At 37.9% G+C, this 19983-nt stretch overlaps 1 protein-coding gene across 7 annotated transcripts in view; it reads left to right on the top strand.

Moving 5' to 3' along the window:
* Nucleotides 1-19983, top strand: part of TENM4 (teneurin transmembrane protein 4) — a 1252272-nt gene that overhangs the window by 638645 nt on the left and 593644 nt on the right. For all 7 annotated transcript variants that reach the window (XM_074216997.1, XM_074217000.1, XM_074216995.1 and 4 more), the window contains one exon: nt 6401-6670. In XM_074216997.1, the coding sequence (XP_074073098.1) occupies nt 6401-6670 (270 nt within the window). The remainder of the gene's footprint in view (nt 1-6400; nt 6671-19983) is intronic.

The raw sequence follows: 19983 nt of genomic DNA, 5'->3' as shown, positions 1-19983 counted from the left end.
AGCATAGTAAATCATAAGTCTATACTTCTTTAAGGTTCACAGAATGCTTCCATACTGATAATTCTTGAGGTAATTAGCATAGGGGATTATTGTCTTCATCACGCAGACTAGGAAAATTAAGCTCATCTTTCTGAACCTCAGTTTTCTATAAGAAGGGGTTGTTGATGTCTGAACTATTTCTGACATACCTTTTTAGGGGCAGAGTAGATCAAAAAATCTCAGGAGCTCTATAAGAGTGAGTCGTTATTTTTCTGTTTGTCTAAAATCACACAGACAAGCAAGTATAGTCAGTCCTGGACATGCAGAACCTCATTTTCTAGGAAACATAGCTAATAGCATCTATCTCCTCAGTTCTTGTGTAGAGTAGATGAGTTGTATATAAAGTGAGAAAATGAGAAAACTGAGAAAGACAGAGTTTATGTGACTTATCAAAATGTATGAAACTGGATTTGAATACAAGTTTTCCTAATTCCAAATCCAGTGGGCATCCACTAGGAGCCTTAGCTATCTTACAGAGTAAAGATCATAGCCTGAGGATTAGAAGTAGTCACATGTGGAAGGCATATGGGACTTGTTCAGCTCAATCCCAGAAGGGAGAACTATGAACAGTGGTCAGAAATTTAAGAGAGGCAAATATAGGCATGATCTATGGAAAAACTTCCTAATGATTAGGGCTCTGTAAAGATGCAATGGGCTGCTCAGCAGGTATTGGGTTCTCCTTCCCTTGAGGTCCTCAAGCAGTAATTGGTTGACTACTATTTCAAGTATGTTGGTGTCAAACTTAAAAAGAAGCAGCGCCATACAACCATACTTGGCGATTCTTTGGACTACTTGTTGATTTAGAAAATCACCTATTGACATTATCTATGTTCTAGTGTATTTTTATTTATTTAGTGAATATTTTCTAATTCCATTTCAATTGGTCTAGATTGGAGTGTACTAACTTTGTGATGTTTGGCAAGTCGCTTAACCCTGTTTTCCGTGAATCTAGGGCCATCTCCAGTCATCCTGGACCCAAATGGCTCTGGAGGAAAAGTGAGGCTGTTGATTTTGCATAGCACCCCTTTGCTCAAATCTGATTCATGTTCATGTCATGGTATCACCTTCCTTATGTCATAGTCTTCAAGAATGAAGATCAAAGATCAGTGATTACTGTATTTTAGAAGTCTGACTATCCAACTTTTTAAGCTTTTCTGTGCTATATCATCTAACAAAAACTTGTCAAGGGCTGCATATAGAATTTAATATTTATTTATGACTACAATGTAGCTTACATTACCAATAAGTATGATAATAAAATATAAAATGTAATAAAGTTGGACTTTGAGAGTCTTGGGTTGTGGGTTGAACACACACCTATTTCTAAAGAATATCCTTTTTCAAACCATTCTTATTATATAATTTTTCTATCTCTTATACTTTATTTTTTTCCTTAAGGATATGATTTCTCTCTCATCGCATTTAACTTAGATCAATATATGCCATGGAAACAATGTAGACTTAACAGACTGCCTTCTGTGGGGGGTGGGGGAAGCGAGATTAAGGGGAAACTTGTAAAATACAAAATAAATAAATAATTTTTTAAAAGAGAATATTGTTTTTCAGATCTAATTTAGAGTAGATTGTACCTGAGATCCCCTTCATCTCCCAGATTTTAGGATGATACATAAGTTTTTATTCAGTCATTTTCAGTAATGCCTGATTCTTTGTGACCCGATTTGGAGACTTCTTGGCAGATATATTGGAATGGTCTTCCATTTCCTTCTCTAGTTCATTGTATAGATGAGGAAACTGAGGCAAACAAGGTTAAGTGACTTTCTCAGGGTCACACAGCTAATGAATATCTGAGACCATATTTGAATTCAGGAAAATGAGTCTTCATTCCTCCAGACCCTACACCTTATCCACTGTACCACCTAGTACCCTAATACAAAAGTATTACAAGTAATACAAAATAGAGTGAGCATTGAATTTGGTATCAGGACACTTGTGGTTTGGATACAGGATCTGTCTCCTAATGTCTTTGAGGAAGACACTTGACCTCCTAAGCCTGTTACCTCAGCAGCAAAGTGTGGGGAACTGGATTCTGTCTAAAGGTCCCTTTGCACTCTATATCCTGTAATTCTTAGGTGGGGGAGGGAAGGATGGGATACAGAATTCAGAGAGAAATTAAAGATAGGAAGGTACCTTTGACCTGGGAGAGGATAGAAAAGTGGCAGGGAAGCCTTTGTGAAGAAGGCAGCACCTGAGGGAGACCTTTGAAAGAAGAACAAATATCTACATTAACAAAATTCTGTTGTATTTTTATTTATTTTGATAATTATCAATTTACATTTTAATCTTGTTTGGTCTATATTTGGCTGTGTGTTTAACACTTGTTTTGTAGAGAATATCCTTTTACAGCTGAGATGAAGGAAAAGGGAGTTCGTTCCAATCTGTGATATGGTGTGAATAAAGACAGGAGAGATAAGAGAGGGCAGGAAAAGATTGGGGGGGGTAGAATCAGTGTACTGGTTGGATGAAGGACTTTTAATGTTATTTTCATAATATGCCATCAGAAAATCCAATTGGAATCAAATTTGGAAAGACCCCAGAGGACAGAACTAGAAACCCATAGAAGGAAATTACAGGAAAACAGATTTCAACTTCATATGCTAGAAAACTATAAAGAATTCCAGCTGTCTCAAAGCTGAGTGGATGCCTCAGGAGGTAGTGGGATTCTCATCACTGGAATTATTCAAGTGCAGAGATTCTAAGATGACTTATTAGGGCTGTTGTAGAGGAGGTTCATATTCAGAGACAGGTTCAACTAGATGTTTCCACCTTTGAGACCTGATTCCATGATATCCTTGAATGCTTGTCTAGTCAATCACTCAGCACACCTCTAAATGTCTAAAACATGCCGGACACTATTAGATACTGGAGTTTGACATCAGATGAAGCAGTCTCTCTCTTCATAGAGTTGACTTTTCAACAGCTAAGGGTCCCAATGGATAGAGTTCCTACAGCTGAAGGCAGGAAGACTTGAGTTCAAATGTGGCCTTGGACACTAAGTATCTGTGTTACCCTGGCCAAGTTACTTAATGTTTTATTGTCTTATTTTCCTTAACTATAAAAATGGAAAAAAATAATTGTTCTATCTCCTAGGGTTGTTAGGATCAAGGAAAATAATATTGATAAAATACAACATAGTGCCTTGTCATAGTTGTTTTCTTCCTTCCAACAGAGAAATAATATGTGGGCATGTGTACATATGTATGTCTATATGTACTTGTAATATACACATGCATATAGGGTATGTGTATATGTGTACCTGTATGTGTCCATATCCACATGCATATGTGCTGTTTCCCCGATTGAAAAATGAATATCAAATGTATATGGATGGATGTATATGGATGCATATATATATGTATATATAAAACACGAATATTCCTAGCATTCTGAGCTCAGATTGGTCTGATAAATCACAATCAGGCACACACTGCAAGACTCTAACATAGAGATGTTGTTTTGGTCTTCTTTGAGAGCAAAAAAAACAACAACCAACTATGTAACACACACACACACACACACACACACACATATACACAGACATAAGCATTTTTGTATTTATGTATATTTGTATATATAAAAATACAAAATTATGTACAAAATAATCATGGGGCACTGGAGCCTGGATGGATTAAGAAGGATTTATGTAGAAAGTGACGCAAACTAAACTCTGAAGGAAACTAGAGATTCTAAGAAACCAGGCTAAGGAGAGACTGTTTCCTGATATGAAGGACAACCTATGCAAAACTGGAAGATGAGAGATGAAATGACATATTTGAGGGAAATCTATCTGAGGCTGAGTTAGAGGAACAGGTAAGGGGAATGGGGAATGGAACCACTAAGAACAGTTAGAAAGCCCTTGATCTGAGACCCATACTAGGGTGGTGTTGCTGTTGTTTGTCCTTTGTTTTCAAAGAAGACCATGACATGAGGGTGGTGATGCCATGGCATGCATGTGAAATGGATTTAAATGAAGGGGCCTGTGCAAAAATTGCCTCACTTTCTCCTTTGTAGTAACCTGGATCCAGTGGCCAGATAGGGATCAGGAAGACTGAGGATGACACTGGATGCCATGGGAGACCTTGGCTTTATAAAGCTAAGGTCTTCCCATGTCACAGTTTGACTGAGACATTGCCCATTCAGTCATTAAGCTTAGGTAAGAGAGAGATGAGGCAAAAAGGTCAAGAATGATCACTTCCAAAAAAGGAAGGAGGAAAAAAAATTATTGGAAGGGGAAGACCCTTAGGGTATCTCAGTGATTAAGGCAGGTGAAAAAGAAAAAAAGTACAGAAGCCTTCTTTTGAATAGTTTAAGGAAAAAAACAATCTGGGAGAAGACCCTCAGAGTAGTAGCCATAGGATTGGAGAGAGAAGGAAGAATAGGGAAAATGGCGTAGGGATAGATTTAATGGGATTTAACTAAAGCATGTTTCCTCAGAGGTATGATGTGGTGGCTAGAGATTGGGCTTGGAGCCAAGAAGGTCTGGATTGGGATCATACCTTTAACACCTGCTGCCTATAACTGGGTAGCTAAGGTGCATAGAAGATAGAATGTCAGGCCTGGAGTGAGGAAGATCGGAATTTAACTCTGGTTGCAGACACTAGTTCTATAACTCTAAGCAAATCACTTCACCATTTTTGTCTCAGTTTCCTCATCTATTAAATGAGCTAGAGAAGGAAATGGTAAACCAGTCTTTGCCAAGAAGACCCCAAATGGGATTATGAAAAGTTGGACACAAATGAACAACAATGACAAAGCTGTATAACCCCTGGCCAATCTCTGACCTTTCTGGAATGTATTCAGCTTCCTAATTTGCAAACTGGGGATAATAATACCTGTAATATTTCCTACACAGAGTGACTGTAAGATTTACAGGGTGAGTTGAGGCATGTTACAAATCTCAAAGCATTATAGACGTGTCAGTTATAATGATTCTCTAGGCAAAAGGGGAGCATCTGAAATTTTTAAAGTTATAATGGTGATTGAGAAGAGTCTGTGGAAAGCTTAGATAGGCAATAAATTAATCAATAAGTATTTACTCTATGCTAGACATTTTGATAAATTCTGGAGATGCAAAGAAAAATAAAAACTTTCTCTGCTCTCAAGGACAGTCTATAGGAACCAAAAAACAACATGCAAATTACCATGTGTATAGCAAATATATAAAGGAAGTCCTCTCAGAGGGAAGACACTAACATAATAAGTGCTTTGGAATGTGGCCTCTTGAAAAAGGTGGAATATGAGTTGATTTTTCCAGGAGACAAGGGAAGCCAAGAGGCAAAGATGAAGAGAGAGGCCATTCCAAGTATGGGACCCAGAGAGTGAAAATAAGAATGTTTGAAAAGCAGCAAGGAGGCCAGTGTCCTTGTAACACAAAGATCACAGAGAGAAGTAAGAGAAAGGTGCAAAAGGCCAGAAGGGTCTTAAGGACTTTAAATGTCAATGAGAAAATTTAATATTTGATCCTAGAGATAACTGGCTGGACACTGTATTCAGACCTTGATATCAGAAGATGTTTGCTCCAGTGCTAACTCTAATACTTACAAGTTTTTGGGAAAATAACTTCATCTCTCTTTAACTCTCCTTTTTTTTAATGTTGTTGTTCAGTCATTACCAAATCTTTATGACTCCTTTCTAGAATTTTCTTGTTAGAGATACTGGAATGGTTTGCCTTTTCCTTCTCCATTTCATTGTATTGATGAGAAGACTGAAGCAAACAGAGTTAAGTGACTTTCTCAAGGTTTCACAGCTAGTAAGTGTCTGAGGCCAGATTTTAACTAGGGAAGATAAGTCTTGCTAACTCCAGTCTGGAATCTATCCTATGTACTATCTAGCTGCTCTTGCTAAATAGAAACTCTCCCTTATAACAAATAAGTATAGCCTCACAATAAAGATCAACATGTTATCCATGCCTGAAAATGTATCTGCCTTGTATTATTATATATGTTTCAAATATATGTACATATGTGTGTTTAGTGTTATAATACTTCACCATGTTGTTATTCAGTTGTTTTAATATGTCCAACTCTTTGTGACCTCATTTGGAATTTTTTGGCAAAGATATTGCAGTGATTTGCCATTTCCTTCTCCAGCTTATTTTACAAAGGCAAATAGGTTTGGGACTTACCTAAGGTCACATAGCTATTAAATGTCATAGGCCAATATTTGAACTCGGGAAGATGAGCATTCCTGACTCCAAGCCCTGCACTTTATTCACTATGCTACCTTGCTTCCCTCATCTATAAAATGGACTTAATTTTAAATGCAGTGCCTATGTGGCAGGATTGTGGAAGTAGAGATCCTTTCTTGGCTACCAACTCATACATATCATTTTACTTCCCTCTAGGTGCCAACTTCACTCTTCGAGAGTTGGGACTGGGAGAGGTGACCCCACCCCATGGAACTCTGTACAGGACAGACATTGGCCTGCCCCATTGTGGCTACTCCATGGGGGCTGGCTCAGATGCTGATGTTGAGGCTGAAGCTGTCTTGTCCCCCGAGCATCCAGTAAGACTGTGGGGCCGAAGCACAAGGTCTGGGAGGAGTTCCTGCCTGTCGAGCAGGGCCAACTCCAACCTCACTCTCACTGACACTGAGCATGAGAACACGGAGACTGGTGAGTGGCCCATGAGTGATGGATGGCCTAAGCTTCAGATTTTTTCCTTGCTTTTTAATCTTTAATTACAGTATCCATGTAACACTCCATCATTTTCTGCCCTGGTGAGGAGGGTGAAAAATTGTTTTTCTCTTAGCTGTCAGAAGTCATGGTCATGTAAAACATTTGTCAACGAGTCACCAAAATGGAGGCAGCCCTTGTTATTGCCAGAATAGAAAGATGTCTGTTTAGTTGCTTTATTATAGTATTGTTCTGAATGTGGACCTCCCTTGAATATGTCACACCCTTAATATGAGATTTCTTTGGAAATGAAAAAAAAGATAGAGATACTTGTGCATGCATAAACTCATTTAGAGTGACATAGAGAAGAAACAATAACAAAAACTCTGCATGTGACACTATATTTAGTTAGAAAGTTGAACAGTTAGATGAGTGGAGGTTGGCTATGATGGGAAGCTTCCTTGGCTAGGACTAAAAGGAGGATCCCTTGGTAAGGCACCATGAATAAATTCTGAAGCCTGAATGAGACCTAAATGGAGAGAATTGCTTACAAGGTCAAATTCTTAATGTGGAAGGTTAGCAAAATGGGTGGACAAAAACTAATCAGCATTATGGCCATTAGAGGCTACATTTAATTTCTCTCTAGACTGTATTTGGCAGAAAGGTACATCCTAAATTCAGAACAGTAATGTTACCTATGAGGCCCCAACAGTTTTCTGTGGGAGCTGAAGCCCCTAAATAGTCTGCATAGAGTTTTGATGTCAAAAACCACTGTCTTGGGCTGCCTACCTGATAGAATGTGTAAAACTCTGGTCTTCTGTATTTTTAGAGGACTACTCTCCAGAGGAAGCATTTCATCTTTGGGTTCCTTAGGCCTTTGAATTAAAGCCTTCCCTCATGTCATTATCTTTTCATATCATATTTCAGATAATCTTTCTGCAATTCTGGTTCTTTACCATTCCTTTTCCTCAGTTGCCTTGTCACCAAAGGTTTCTTGATGAAAGGATGAGTGCAAGGTTGGTTCGAGAATATTTGAGCAGGGGGGCGGCTAGGTGGCGTAGTGGATAAAGCACCAGCCTTGGAGTCAGGAGTACCTGGGTTCAAATCTGGTCTCAGACACTTAATAATTACCTAGCTGTGTGGCCTTGGGCAAGCCACTTAACCCCATTTGCCCTGCAAAAACCTAAAAAAAAAAAAAGAATATTTGAGCAGGGGAATATTAGGAAAGGGAATGGGAAACGAGGGTAGAAGTTTTCTTCCTTATATTCAATGGGTCTGTGTGAGACAATCTGTCCTGTTGGAATATGTTTCAATAGATAGGGCCAACATAATTTTGTGTAGTCCAAGGAATGCTAACACGAAAGAGAGGAAATATAGCAGAATCCAGGATCTGAAATTCACTGGAAATGGGACTTTAAAGAAGTCATTTCCCCTTTCTGAGAATATTTTCTCATTTTGCACTTTATACTTCAACAGATTGACCCTTACTAGGTTATAAAGAGGAAAATACTTTACAAGTCTTAAAGGGCTGGGTAAAAATAGGAATTATTGGTTATTTTGTTTTTATTTGCTGCTATGTTTCCAATGCATCAGAACAGCTACAGTTGTCTAAAGTGTCAGATACCCCAAGCTTTGACCAAAAACTTGTACTATTAGAGGAAAGGGGGGAAATAAGAACCAAATTCCTGAATGCTCAGCTTCAGGCCCAGCAATGAAGAGACTGTTGTGGCATATCATATGATACTCTTCCTCTCATGACTTTTGGAGATATATGAATAATGTCCCCCTGACATCTGTGCCCTCTCCTGTCATTTAAATATCTCTCCTATCCAATAGAATTTTTCACTCACAAAATTACCACTTTACTTGGGATCTTTATCACCTATTAACTAGATTATGGCAGCAGCTTTCTCATTGGTCTCCCTTGTCTAAAGGCTCTCTCTATTCCTGACCATCCTATGCACTGTTTACAAAGTTTTCATTAAGTGAAGGCCTGTCTCTATTTTTTCCTCATTCATTCCAACTCCACCTTTTGCTTTGGGGATTTTTTTTGGCTTTGAAAGTCCTGGCCTCAACCCATCTTCCCAATCTCAATAAATATTGTTCCCTCTCTCTTCCACAAATCTTCTCTCCTTTCCTCAGACTCAACATTCCATCCATCTTCCCATCTCTATGACTTTTACTGGTTGTTCCTCAAACATGAAATGTACTGCCTTCTTACCTTCAAGTTAGAGACCCAGCTCAAGTGCTATTATATGCATGGTGCCGTTCCTGATTCTCTCAACTGCTAAGTGCCCTCTCCCCCAAATTATCTTATATTTACCTTGTATTATACTTTGAATAGATTTGTAATTATTCACCTTATCTTCTTCCTAATCATTTTTAAATTTGTATATGTAATCTCTCCCCCCACCCCTGTTAGAATATAAATTCATAGATAATTGGGATAGCTTCATTTTTCTCTCTTGTGCTTCTATCCCCAATTATTAGGGCTGAGCCTGATAATGTTTGTTGATTCATTAATTGATTGATGGGCCACAGACCAATGCAATTGAAGGATGGTACCTGAGTTACTTAGGTCCCATGTTTAGCACAGAACAGAAGACATGAGGGCTATATGGTAACTGACTTTCAGCTAGTAAAAAAAACAATATAATATAGGGGAGAGAGGGCTGTCCTTGCAGGCTAGGAGACCTCTATTATATCCTACCTCTAACAGTGAACTGTGGCATCTAGTTGTGTGATTCAGTCTCAGGAAACTCTTATTATATGGCAAGAGACATGAACTTCAAGTCAGAGGACCTAGATTTGAATCCCAACTCTGCTACATAGCACTGTGCCTGGCCCATGATAGATGCTTAATAAATATTGCTACTTAATACCTATATGATCTCAGACAAATATCCTAAATCTCTTTGTCCTCAATTTTTTTCATCTGTAAAATAAAGGGGTTGGAAGAGAAAGATACCTTCCAACTCTAAATCTATATTCCTTCCAAAAGTTGCAAATGACATGTTGTTCTAAGTCAGTGGAGTTTCCATATAAGGAAAACTCAACAATGAAGTCATATATTCATACCCCACATTCCCCTCTATATTAATAGACACACACACACACACACACACACACCTCAAGAAAGAACAATCAATTATTCCCTGTGGTCCCAAAGGGAAGAACTAGGAAAAAATAGATGGAAGGTACAGGAAGAAGGGAGTTGTGAAAAGTCGAACACAACTGAAATGATTGAAGAACAATGAAATAGATTTTAGCTTGATAGAAAGAAAAATTTCCAGACATACTCTTGAATATCATAATTGACCAGTATGGGGAGAAACAAGCTCCCTGTTGCTGGAGGTGTTCAAGTGAAAGTTTATTAGAAGGCAGAAGAGATTCCTAGTCAGGCATGAGGTCAACTTGATGATTTCTGAGGTCCTCTCCAAAATGGAGATTCTGTGATTCTAAGTTCAGACACACTCCTCCCATGTAATATAACTGACAAAAGTTTCTTTCCAATATCATCCCTGATACTACATACCCAAAGCCCACTGTAAAAACCCATAATTTCACCATCATGTTCTTTTCCCCATCAGAAAAACTTGGATCCCTTAAATTAGAGATGTCCAAGCTGATTTCCCCATCCTATTGTTTCTCGTGCTGAATTTTCAATATAATCACACAAACAACATGAGGTGAGCTTACACATACAATGTCAACACTGTTATCTCTTTCTTTAAATATGTAACCACTCTTGCCAGGTCCTTCCCATAGAGACAAGGAACCAAAAGGGTAAAGAAACCAGATAGCTAGCTTGGCATGAAGACAACAGTATTATTTGTTCTTTTAAATGCTTCTTACCATAGAGCTGTAGTGACAAATGATCATTTTTACTTAAAGCAGTGACAGGGTGAGGCACACACCTCCCACGTTATTGTATGTTCATGTTCAACTGAATTACAGCTGAATTAAGCTTCTGTTGGGTTATAATGACACGTTAGACAAGGCTGAAGATACACAGGAGAATATGGAAGTGGTTACCTGCCTCTTTTCCTTCTTCTAACTCACATTCATAAAATTCTCATAGTAGTTAAAGCTAGAAAGGACTTTGAATATCAAGTCATCCAAACCCTCAGTTTTATAGATAAGGGAACTGAGGCCTGGAGAGATTAACAGATTTCTCCAAGTTTACACAGGTGCTATGTGTAGCTGAATCGGGATTTGGATCCACTTCACCTGACTCTGAAGCTAATGTTCTTTCTATTTCTCTAACCTTACAATTGTTTTCTTAGGGCATCTATTTATGGCCTAGATTTAGGGGAATTAATTCCTCGTGCTTGGATTAGGCTCCATTTGCTTAGGAAAAAGTGAAACAAGTAGAGATTCAATGGGCGAAGTCTTCCTTCCAGCATCTTTGTGTTTACAGAGATTTAAAAGTATGAGGAAGGGGCATCCCCAGGCATGAAATCCTGAGAGCAGAACCAAGGGGAGTTACAGAGGGATGGGATCAGCTGTGTCCAAGTTTCCTTGTTATCTCACATATTTCATAATTAGACAAGCTCAGATTTGACCCTTATCTCATTCTGTATTATTCCAATAGACCCTTGACTTTGAGGACACCACTTCCATGTCTATAGAATCAGACTTCAGATCACATTCAGTCTCATGGGAATTCAAAAAACCACAACAATCCTCACAGAAGGATAAGTAGGAAATAAATTCCCAGGTTTCTGTTAGTAAGGAAAGCCTCTAGTTCCAGAGTCTTGATCCTATCTACCACCTGCAAAATGTGCAGCATCCTACAAAACATTTCTCAAAAAAGTAGACTGCTTATCTTTTCACCAGCCTGGCCAGTCAGAGTTGCCTCTTTCACTGACTTTTATTCCTTGTTGGTCAATTGAGTACATGGCATGGAAAGTAAAAGAGAATAGCTTCAGTCATGAATGATTAAATAAATAAATGAATGAATTCAAAAACATGTAGTTACTATGTACCAAGTGCTAGGAATACAAAAAAGAAAAAATGATGCAACACTATATCTTAGGAATACAAGTTGAAAAGGCCACAGTCATGCTAGAACTGATTTCTCATAAGTACTCTCTCCCTCTGTTTCCAAGAAACAGGAGATAATTCATATGAGACAATTTAGCTATTGGATAGATGGAAAGGCCTGGAAAACCTAAGGGTGAAACAATAGATTAGGTGGCAAGGTCCAGGGATCCTTAACAAAACAAAAGGTACCTAATCTCTTATATATCGGTCCTTGAAATATTTGAAAAAAAATTACCACTAACTTAGTTTCTACCTCCAAGGTAACATCTACAATTCTTTCAAGCAGTTCTCAAATGAATGACCTTTCCCTATTTTAGTTGCCTTTCCTAAAATGTGGCAGCCAGAACATAAGCCAATACTTCAGATGGAATTTGACCAGAAGAGTATAGGGAGACTGTAACTTCTGTACACACTATACCTCCCTGGGTACAGTTTATGTTCTCTTGGGATTTTTTGACTACCATGTCCCACTGATGATTTATTCTAAGTCGGTAGTCTCCCAAAACTCATTGATCTGTTTTGTACTTATGAAAGTCCCAATTCTGAAGTTTTATCAACTTTACCCCATATTTAAAGTATTTTGCCTGTGTTATCCTTATGCAGTCTCTCAGCATCTCCACTCTTGCCTTAGACTTCCCTTCAAAACTATAATTTGTCTCTAACCAGTGGGAAAGAGTGATGCAAGTGTGGCCATTTTCACCTTCCCTTTTCCACTCATAGTCACTTCATATGGTAACTGATGGATTCAACTTAAAATATACAGTCATAGGATAATAAAACTAGACTTTAAGGGGATGTTAGAGATCATAGATAAGGAAATTCAAGCTCAGAAAGATAAATGACTTGCCCAGGGTAACACAAGGGGTAGATTTGGACTCTGATCTTCCATACAGTACTGCCTCTCAATCTCTCCCAAACAATTTCTAGGACTCATTTATGGGAGACACATGAAACATGAACAATGGCAGCTCACATCAACTCAGACTTTGATTCTACTGCCAAGCCATATAATTGCATTATTCAATAATAATTGTCAACAGTATTGATAGACTCTGTGTCTTTAGCTGAGGTCAATGTGGACATTCCATGATGTTACCATAAATAACAATTTTTATGAGTTCCATTAAAGCCAATTTTTCTACTGAAGGTGAATGTCAGCATCTTTTATGTCAGTGTTTAATATCCAGAATAAATATAATATTGACTTGGTAGTGTAAACTCTTGAAGCTGTATGGTAAAATACAAGACAAGCTAGAAAGTTAGAAAGAAGATGTCTTTTGAGTCCAGGCTTTGGACAGAATATGGATCTTAACTGTTTCAAGTCAATAGTTACATTTTCTATTAATGGCTTGAGCTGCAATAAAAGAGCAGCTTCATCGTGTAACACTTCTTGCATATACCCTCTTCTCTCCTCTGACATTGCCACCAACCCTGCTCCAGGCCTTCATCACCTCATTCCTGGGTTATCACAATAGCTTATTGATTGATCTCCTTGCTTCAAATCTCTTCCTATTCCCCTACAACCTCCACTCAGCCATCAGATTGATATTCTTATATTGTTCTTTTGACCATATCATCTTTTTATTCAATAAACTGCAATCACTTCATATCACCTCTAGTATCACATATTACACACACACACACACACACACACACTGATCCAGTGAATCTGATCTTTTTCTTGTTCTTACAATAAGATCTCTTGATTCTAGGCATTTTCACTGGCTATCTCCTATACATGAAGTGTTCTCCTTTTTCACCTCTATTTCCTGGTTTCTCTGGCTCCCTTTAAACCCAAGATAAAATCCTACCTTCTAACCAGAAGTCTTTTATTATCTCTCTTAATATTAATGGTTTCCCAAATGCAGGAACTATCTCTTGCTTTCTTTGCATCCCTAGCACTTGGCCCTTCCTTCCCCTCCTTTCCTTTCCTTTCCTTTCCTTTCCCTTTCCTTCTCTTCCTTAGTCTTGTATTCCCTTCCCTTATTTTGGTATTCCTTTGCCGTGTTGCCTTCCATTCCTTCCCTTTCTCTTCCCCCCTTTCCTTTTCCCTTCTCTATGCTTGTTTTTCTTGCATTCCCTTCCCTTCCTTATTCTTGTCTTCCCTAGTCTTGCCTTCCCTTCTTTCCCATTTCTTCTCTTCCTTTCCATTTCCTTCCCTTCATTAGTCTTTGTTTTCCCTAGTCCTGCTTTCCCTTCCTTCACTTCCTTTTGTCTTAATTTCCCTTGTCTTCCCTTGCTTTCTGTTCTTTCCCTTTCTCTCTCTCTTTTCCTCCCTTTTCCTTTTTCTTCCCTTCCCTTTCTTTCCCTTCTTTCTCTTTCCTCCCTTTCCTACTTAGTGCCCAGATAAACAAATACTTATTAATCCTTGTTGAGTCTCTGAGATGTGCACAGTTTGATCAGGATCAATGGTCTTACTCATGTAAGCATACACACAGATAATAATCATACTGAATTGTACAATACTTCATCAATGTTTGTTACAAAGGAAGGTGACTCATACATGAGTTGCATAGAAAAGATAATATAGATGAATCATGAAAGAAGCACCCAAAGGAGTGTGATCTTCAAATATCAAGAAATACAATGGAAATGGTACAGGAGTCTGACACTTGAGAAGTCCCCAGTTCCAAGCAGTGTAACCTTGGGCACACCATATTACCTCTCTGGTGATCAAATCTCCCCACTTTGTAAAATGAGAGGCAAGTCATTTCTAGCTCTAGGATCTAAAGATCCACAGGTCCAAGTCATACCTATCCTTTAAAGCCCAAATCTAGTATCAATCCTATGACTTCCTACCTAGGTGGCATTGCACAAATCATCAGACCTTTCTGATTCTCAGTTTCCTCTTAGATTAAATTTGCAGATTTTTGTGAAGATAAAGTGAGAAAACCTATATAAACTTCAATATATAAGAGTTGGTTATTATTGTCATCTCTAACCCAGTTTTCCTATGGTTGAAATCTTTTAATCTTTCCTTCATTTTTTATATGCAATCAGTTACCAAGCAGAATACCAAGCTATTCTTTTGTTTATGTATTATCTCTTCCCTTGTTACCCTTTACTTTATTCCCCTTGATTGTCATTGCCTTCAAATAGGGTACCATTGCCAACAACCTGGACTCTTATGGTAACCAACATAAGGATCTTCCACATTTATATATTCTCCCTTCATACCACTGCCAAGTTACTTTATCTTATGAAAAAACCTGGTGGGTTTCATTCCTCTGCTCAGTAATCTTCAGTGGGGCCCTATTGCCTATCAAATAATATTCAAATCTCTTATATCAAAAGAAATAGGATTCAAATTCAAGTCTTTGGACAACAAATCCAGTGATCTTTCCACTACATTGGAGCATGGAGAAATGGAAGGGAGAAATCAACCTCCCTTTTCTAGGAAGGGAATAAAGCTGAGTTGATGGACTTGATTCTACAATAAAAAGATGAGCAGAGAGGGTATTGTTAGTTCTCTTGATGATCATCCCTGATCTTCTAATGACCTCGGCTGTTTACTGGCCAGGAAGCACACAGATCTTTGAATAACTTTTCTTTCCCCTAAGTGCTCTTGAAAAAGCAAATGTCATTTCCTACTGTTTCTCTGAAGGCAACTATCATACTAAAAACTCTGGCATGGCAGAATTGAGGATGGTTCTTTCTTTGCATTCATTGACCTGAGAGAAGTCGTTGGGAGTTTGAATGGGGAAAAAATAGGTGCTTTCTGAAAGGAAAGTTATAGGAAATTCACATTTAAGAACCACAATATCTAAGATTAAATTAAGGCATCACAATAAAAGCATCTGGACACACAGTCTAGGGTGAGATTCTACTTCCAAAGTACAATTAGATCTCTAAGCTAGGGAAACATCCCTAGAATCAGAAGTAGGACACTTCGGTTTGGGTCTCAATTCTATAGCCTCCTAGCAGTTTGATTATGGGGAAGTAAGTTAATATCTGAGCCTGAATTTCTGCAACTAGATAATGCATTGAACACCTTTGGGGGCTGTTGTGAAGAAAACCTGTAAACCTCAAGAGAAGCTGAGGGCCAAATGGATAGGGACAGCTAGGTGGCACAGTGAATAGCCCACCAGCCTTGGAGTCAGGGGGACCTGAGTTCAAATCTGGTCTCAGATACTTAATAATTATCTAACAGTGTAAAACAGTGTAAAGTCACTTTACCTATTGTCTTGCAAAAACAAAAAGAAGAAAAAAGGGCCAAATGGAGAGGTTTAGTAAGATAACTGAGTAAGAAAGATATGAGTTTGAATACTGCTTTAGATGTTTATTAGCTCTATGTGATCTCAGGCAATTCACTTAATTTCTCTCACCTACTGTTTTTTAATCTGAATGACACCTACCATACAAGGTTATTATAGAATTTATATATATATATATATATATATATATATATATATATATATATATATATACATATGTATACACATATTTAATAAATATTTAATTTAAATAAATAAATATTAATTTAAATTTAAAATAAATATTTAATATAATAATACAAAAATCCAATTCCTTCATATATGTATATATATATATATATATATATATATATATAGAGAGAGAGAGAGAGAGAGAGAGAGAGAGAGAGAGTGAGTTTGTTGTTTCAGTCTTGTCTGACTCCATTTGGGCTTTTTGCCAGAGATATTAGAGGTTTAGAGGTTTATCATTTCTTTCCCCAGTTCATTTTACAATAAGAAACTAAGGCAAAAAGGATTAAGTGATCCACTCAAGATCACACAGCTAGTTAGTGTCTGATGCTGAATTTGAATTCAGGTCCTCCTGACTTACAAGAACACTCTACCTGCTGAGCCATCTAACTGCCTGTTTTGAAATATTTAAAGGACTGTATAAATGTCAACCATTATTATTATTATTGTTTTATTGTTATTCCTCCTCTTCCTCAAAGCACTATAGATTTGTGAGTTTTTCTTGTGATTGCTGCCCTTATGGGCAGTGACAAGGAGCTAATCCAATGGAGTGAAAGAACCTCTATCCTCAGTCTAGAAAACTGTATTGTCTTCTTGACTGGTTCACTAACCAGCTGTTAGACTTTGAGAAAACCAATATCATTTGCAAGACTCTATATTTTCCTCTGTAAAAGTAGAGATCTTTGTACTATTTATCTCATAGGGGTTTTATAAGTATGAAAATTAAATCAGTTTATAAAAAGCAATTTGTAATTGCTGTCAAAATGTAACAGATCATAGCATGTAAAATTAGAAAAGACTTTAGAGTCTTCTTGTATACCAGCATGGGTCTCTTATAGAACATTCCTGAAGAGAAACCCTTTGTGTGAAGAACTCTGGTAAAAGGGACTCTTACCCTCCCCAGGACTCCAGAACATCTTTGGATAACTCTAATTGCTAAGAAACATTCCCTTATGTTGGGCTTAAGTTTGCCTTTTGGTGCTTCCAACCTTTGCCCTTGGTTATGAGAAGGAATTAGGTTCAAAAAAGGTAAGGCACTTGTCTCAAGTCCCAAAAGCTTGAAAACATCAGACCTGAAATTTGAACCCACCTCTTTGGAGTACAGATCCAGAGCGTTTTGGACAGTTCCCTGCCTTTGCTGTTTTTGTCCTTATCTTTCATAGTAAGGAACCTGCAGTACCTTAGAAAACAGTGTTAAATCTGGAGGAAGAAGGGAGTGGGAGGGATTCAAAGCTATGCTAATTTAAGATGGATTGCATTTTCAAAACTAGGTTAAGACCTGCTGTGTGCAGAGGTGCTTTTCTTGCTTTTAATTTAAGCAACCACAATTTGCAGTTCCAGAAGTGATGGTGTATAGAATGACATACTCTTATTAAAAGGTTTGTTGTTGTTGTTGTTGTTGTTGTTAATTTATTTTCCCCCTTTGGGAAATTCAGTTCTGTTTTGGAAGAGTGACTTTTCAGGACCACCTTGAGCTTTTAGCAGGCCCAGAGTGAAGCTGACAAAAAGGGGAAGGTATTCATACTTGTCCTTTGTGACCTTGGACAAGTTGCTTTCCCTCTCTGGATCTCAATTTCTTTATCTGTCTAATGAGCATAAGAATACTTGTACTATCCACTTCTCCAGCATATGTTGAAGTTATTTTTGATAAAAACAAAGTTCCACTGAAATGTAGCGATTTAAATGAATTCATTGCTGTTGCTGCTGTTGTCATTGTTCAGTCATTTCAGTGGTATCCGATTCTTCATGAGCCCATTAGGGATTTTCTTGGCAAAGATGCTGGGATAATTTGCCATTTCCTTCTCCAGATCATTTTACAGATGAGGAAACTGAGGCAGACAGTCAAATTGATGAAGGAGAAATTCAACAAAATCCAGGGACACATTGATAGTACCTGGAACCAGATTTGAATTCATGAGTAAGACAACCAGGCTTGGTGCTACCACTTAGCTTTTCCCAAACATATTAGTTAGTAGGCCTTCTTTGTAAAATGACCCCTCAACCATCTGGTCCCTTTCTACTTTGTCTTCTGTTCTTCCTCATTCCCACCCTCAGCTGTATGTAGACTGATCCATGCATATGTCCCTGCATAAAATAGCTTCCCCCTCCCCACTTTCCTGATCATACTTAATGCTCAAACCTTCCCTCTATTGAATCTCTCCAATTTATTCTGTATATATCTTGTTTATACATAGCTGTAAACTTAAGAACCAGGACTGTATTGTGTCTTTTCTGTCACCAGCTAAGTGACGTATGAATAGAGCACTGGCCCTGAAGTCAAGAGGATTGAAGTTCAAATCCAGCCTCAGACACTTGACCCTTACTAACTGTGTGACCTTAGGCAAGTCATATAACCCTGACTGCCTCCTAGGCAATCTTCAGTCAACCTGATTCATATCTAGTCACTGGATTCAGATGGCACTGGAACATAAAGTAAGGCTGGTGGCATTGCATAGTACCCCCTCATTCAAATCCATTTCATGTGCATGTCATAGCATCACTTTCCTGATGTCATGCTCTTCTTGGATAATGAAGGTCAAACAACTCCCCTAAACACTTAGCACAGTGTCTGTCAGAGTAAGAGCTTAAGAAACGTTTATTGACTGAATGACCAACCCTTTTCCATAGACAATAGACTCCTACCTGGAAAGAAACCTCTCAGGAACTTTCCCCTGACCACCTAAAGCCATGTTATCATTTCTTCCTCTATATTCTTTTAGTACAGTCCCTTATCAAGAAACCTTTACTTAAGGCTAACATTATGCCAACCTGATGTGAGAGTGCTGGAATAGTTGAACATAGACTTGAAAGAACATTCCATTTAAATTCATAAGACCTAGGTTTGATCTTGGTTTGATTTTAGATGACCACAGTCAAGTCTCTGAACCTCAGATTTTTCTTCCATAAAATGGGGATCATAATTTGTATTCTTTGTCTTATTAACTCAGATGAAAATGTATATAAATATAATAAAAACATTATTAGCTTATGCTTCTTTATGATACAAGTTTTCTTTCAGTGCATTCATCTAGTCTTTCAAACTTGAGTGCCTGCCTCAGATACTCACTGGCTTTGTGATTCTGGGTAAATCATTTCACCAGTTTCTGCATTTGTAAGATAGAGATAATAGCACTCACCAGCATAGTTATAAAAATCAAAACACATTTCAAATATTTTGTATACTTTAATGGGTTACATAATTCTTAGCTTTCATAAGTATTACTACTGTGTGCTCTCTAATATGGAGAAAGGTATAATGCTTCCAGCACCCAAGTGATATTTAATGACGGCATGTAACAGTTTTAAAGTCCAAAGGGATCTATAAGTGTATCTAGAACAACTCTCTCAATTTGTAGATAATGAACCAGGGTCTGCAAGAGTTAAGTGATTTGTTCAGTCACACATGGTATTTGATAGGAAATCTTATGCTTCCAATAATGCTACTAATAATTCACATTTCTATAGTGCTTTTTTAACAGCTACCCTATGAGTTCAGTAGGAAAAATAATAGTATGCCCATTTGGCATATAAAGAAACTGAGACCCGGGAAGAGAAAGTAATTTGTCTGACGTCATACAGCTAGGATGTATCTGAGGATGGAAGGGACCTTGGTACATAGTCTCCACTTATCATTGTTTGCTAATATGAATTGAAAATTCTGGAAATAGTTATGGGTTGTACCACCAAGATAACCAAGGAAGAAGAGAAACTGAGGCAGGAAGAAATGGATGAGTGGGGTGGATTGCACATTATTTTCCTTGTCTTGGTAGGCGGAGAAAAAGGTGGTCAGAGGGAGAACAACACAACTGGAAATTAATGTGTCAA

This window comes from Macrotis lagotis, chromosome 1, assembly GCF_037893015.1.
Source record: "Macrotis lagotis isolate mMagLag1 chromosome 1, bilby.v1.9.chrom.fasta, whole genome shotgun sequence".
NCBI classification, from domain to species: Eukaryota; Metazoa; Chordata; class Mammalia; order Peramelemorphia; family Peramelidae; genus Macrotis; species Macrotis lagotis.
This window is presented reverse-complemented; position numbering and strand designations above follow the sequence as displayed.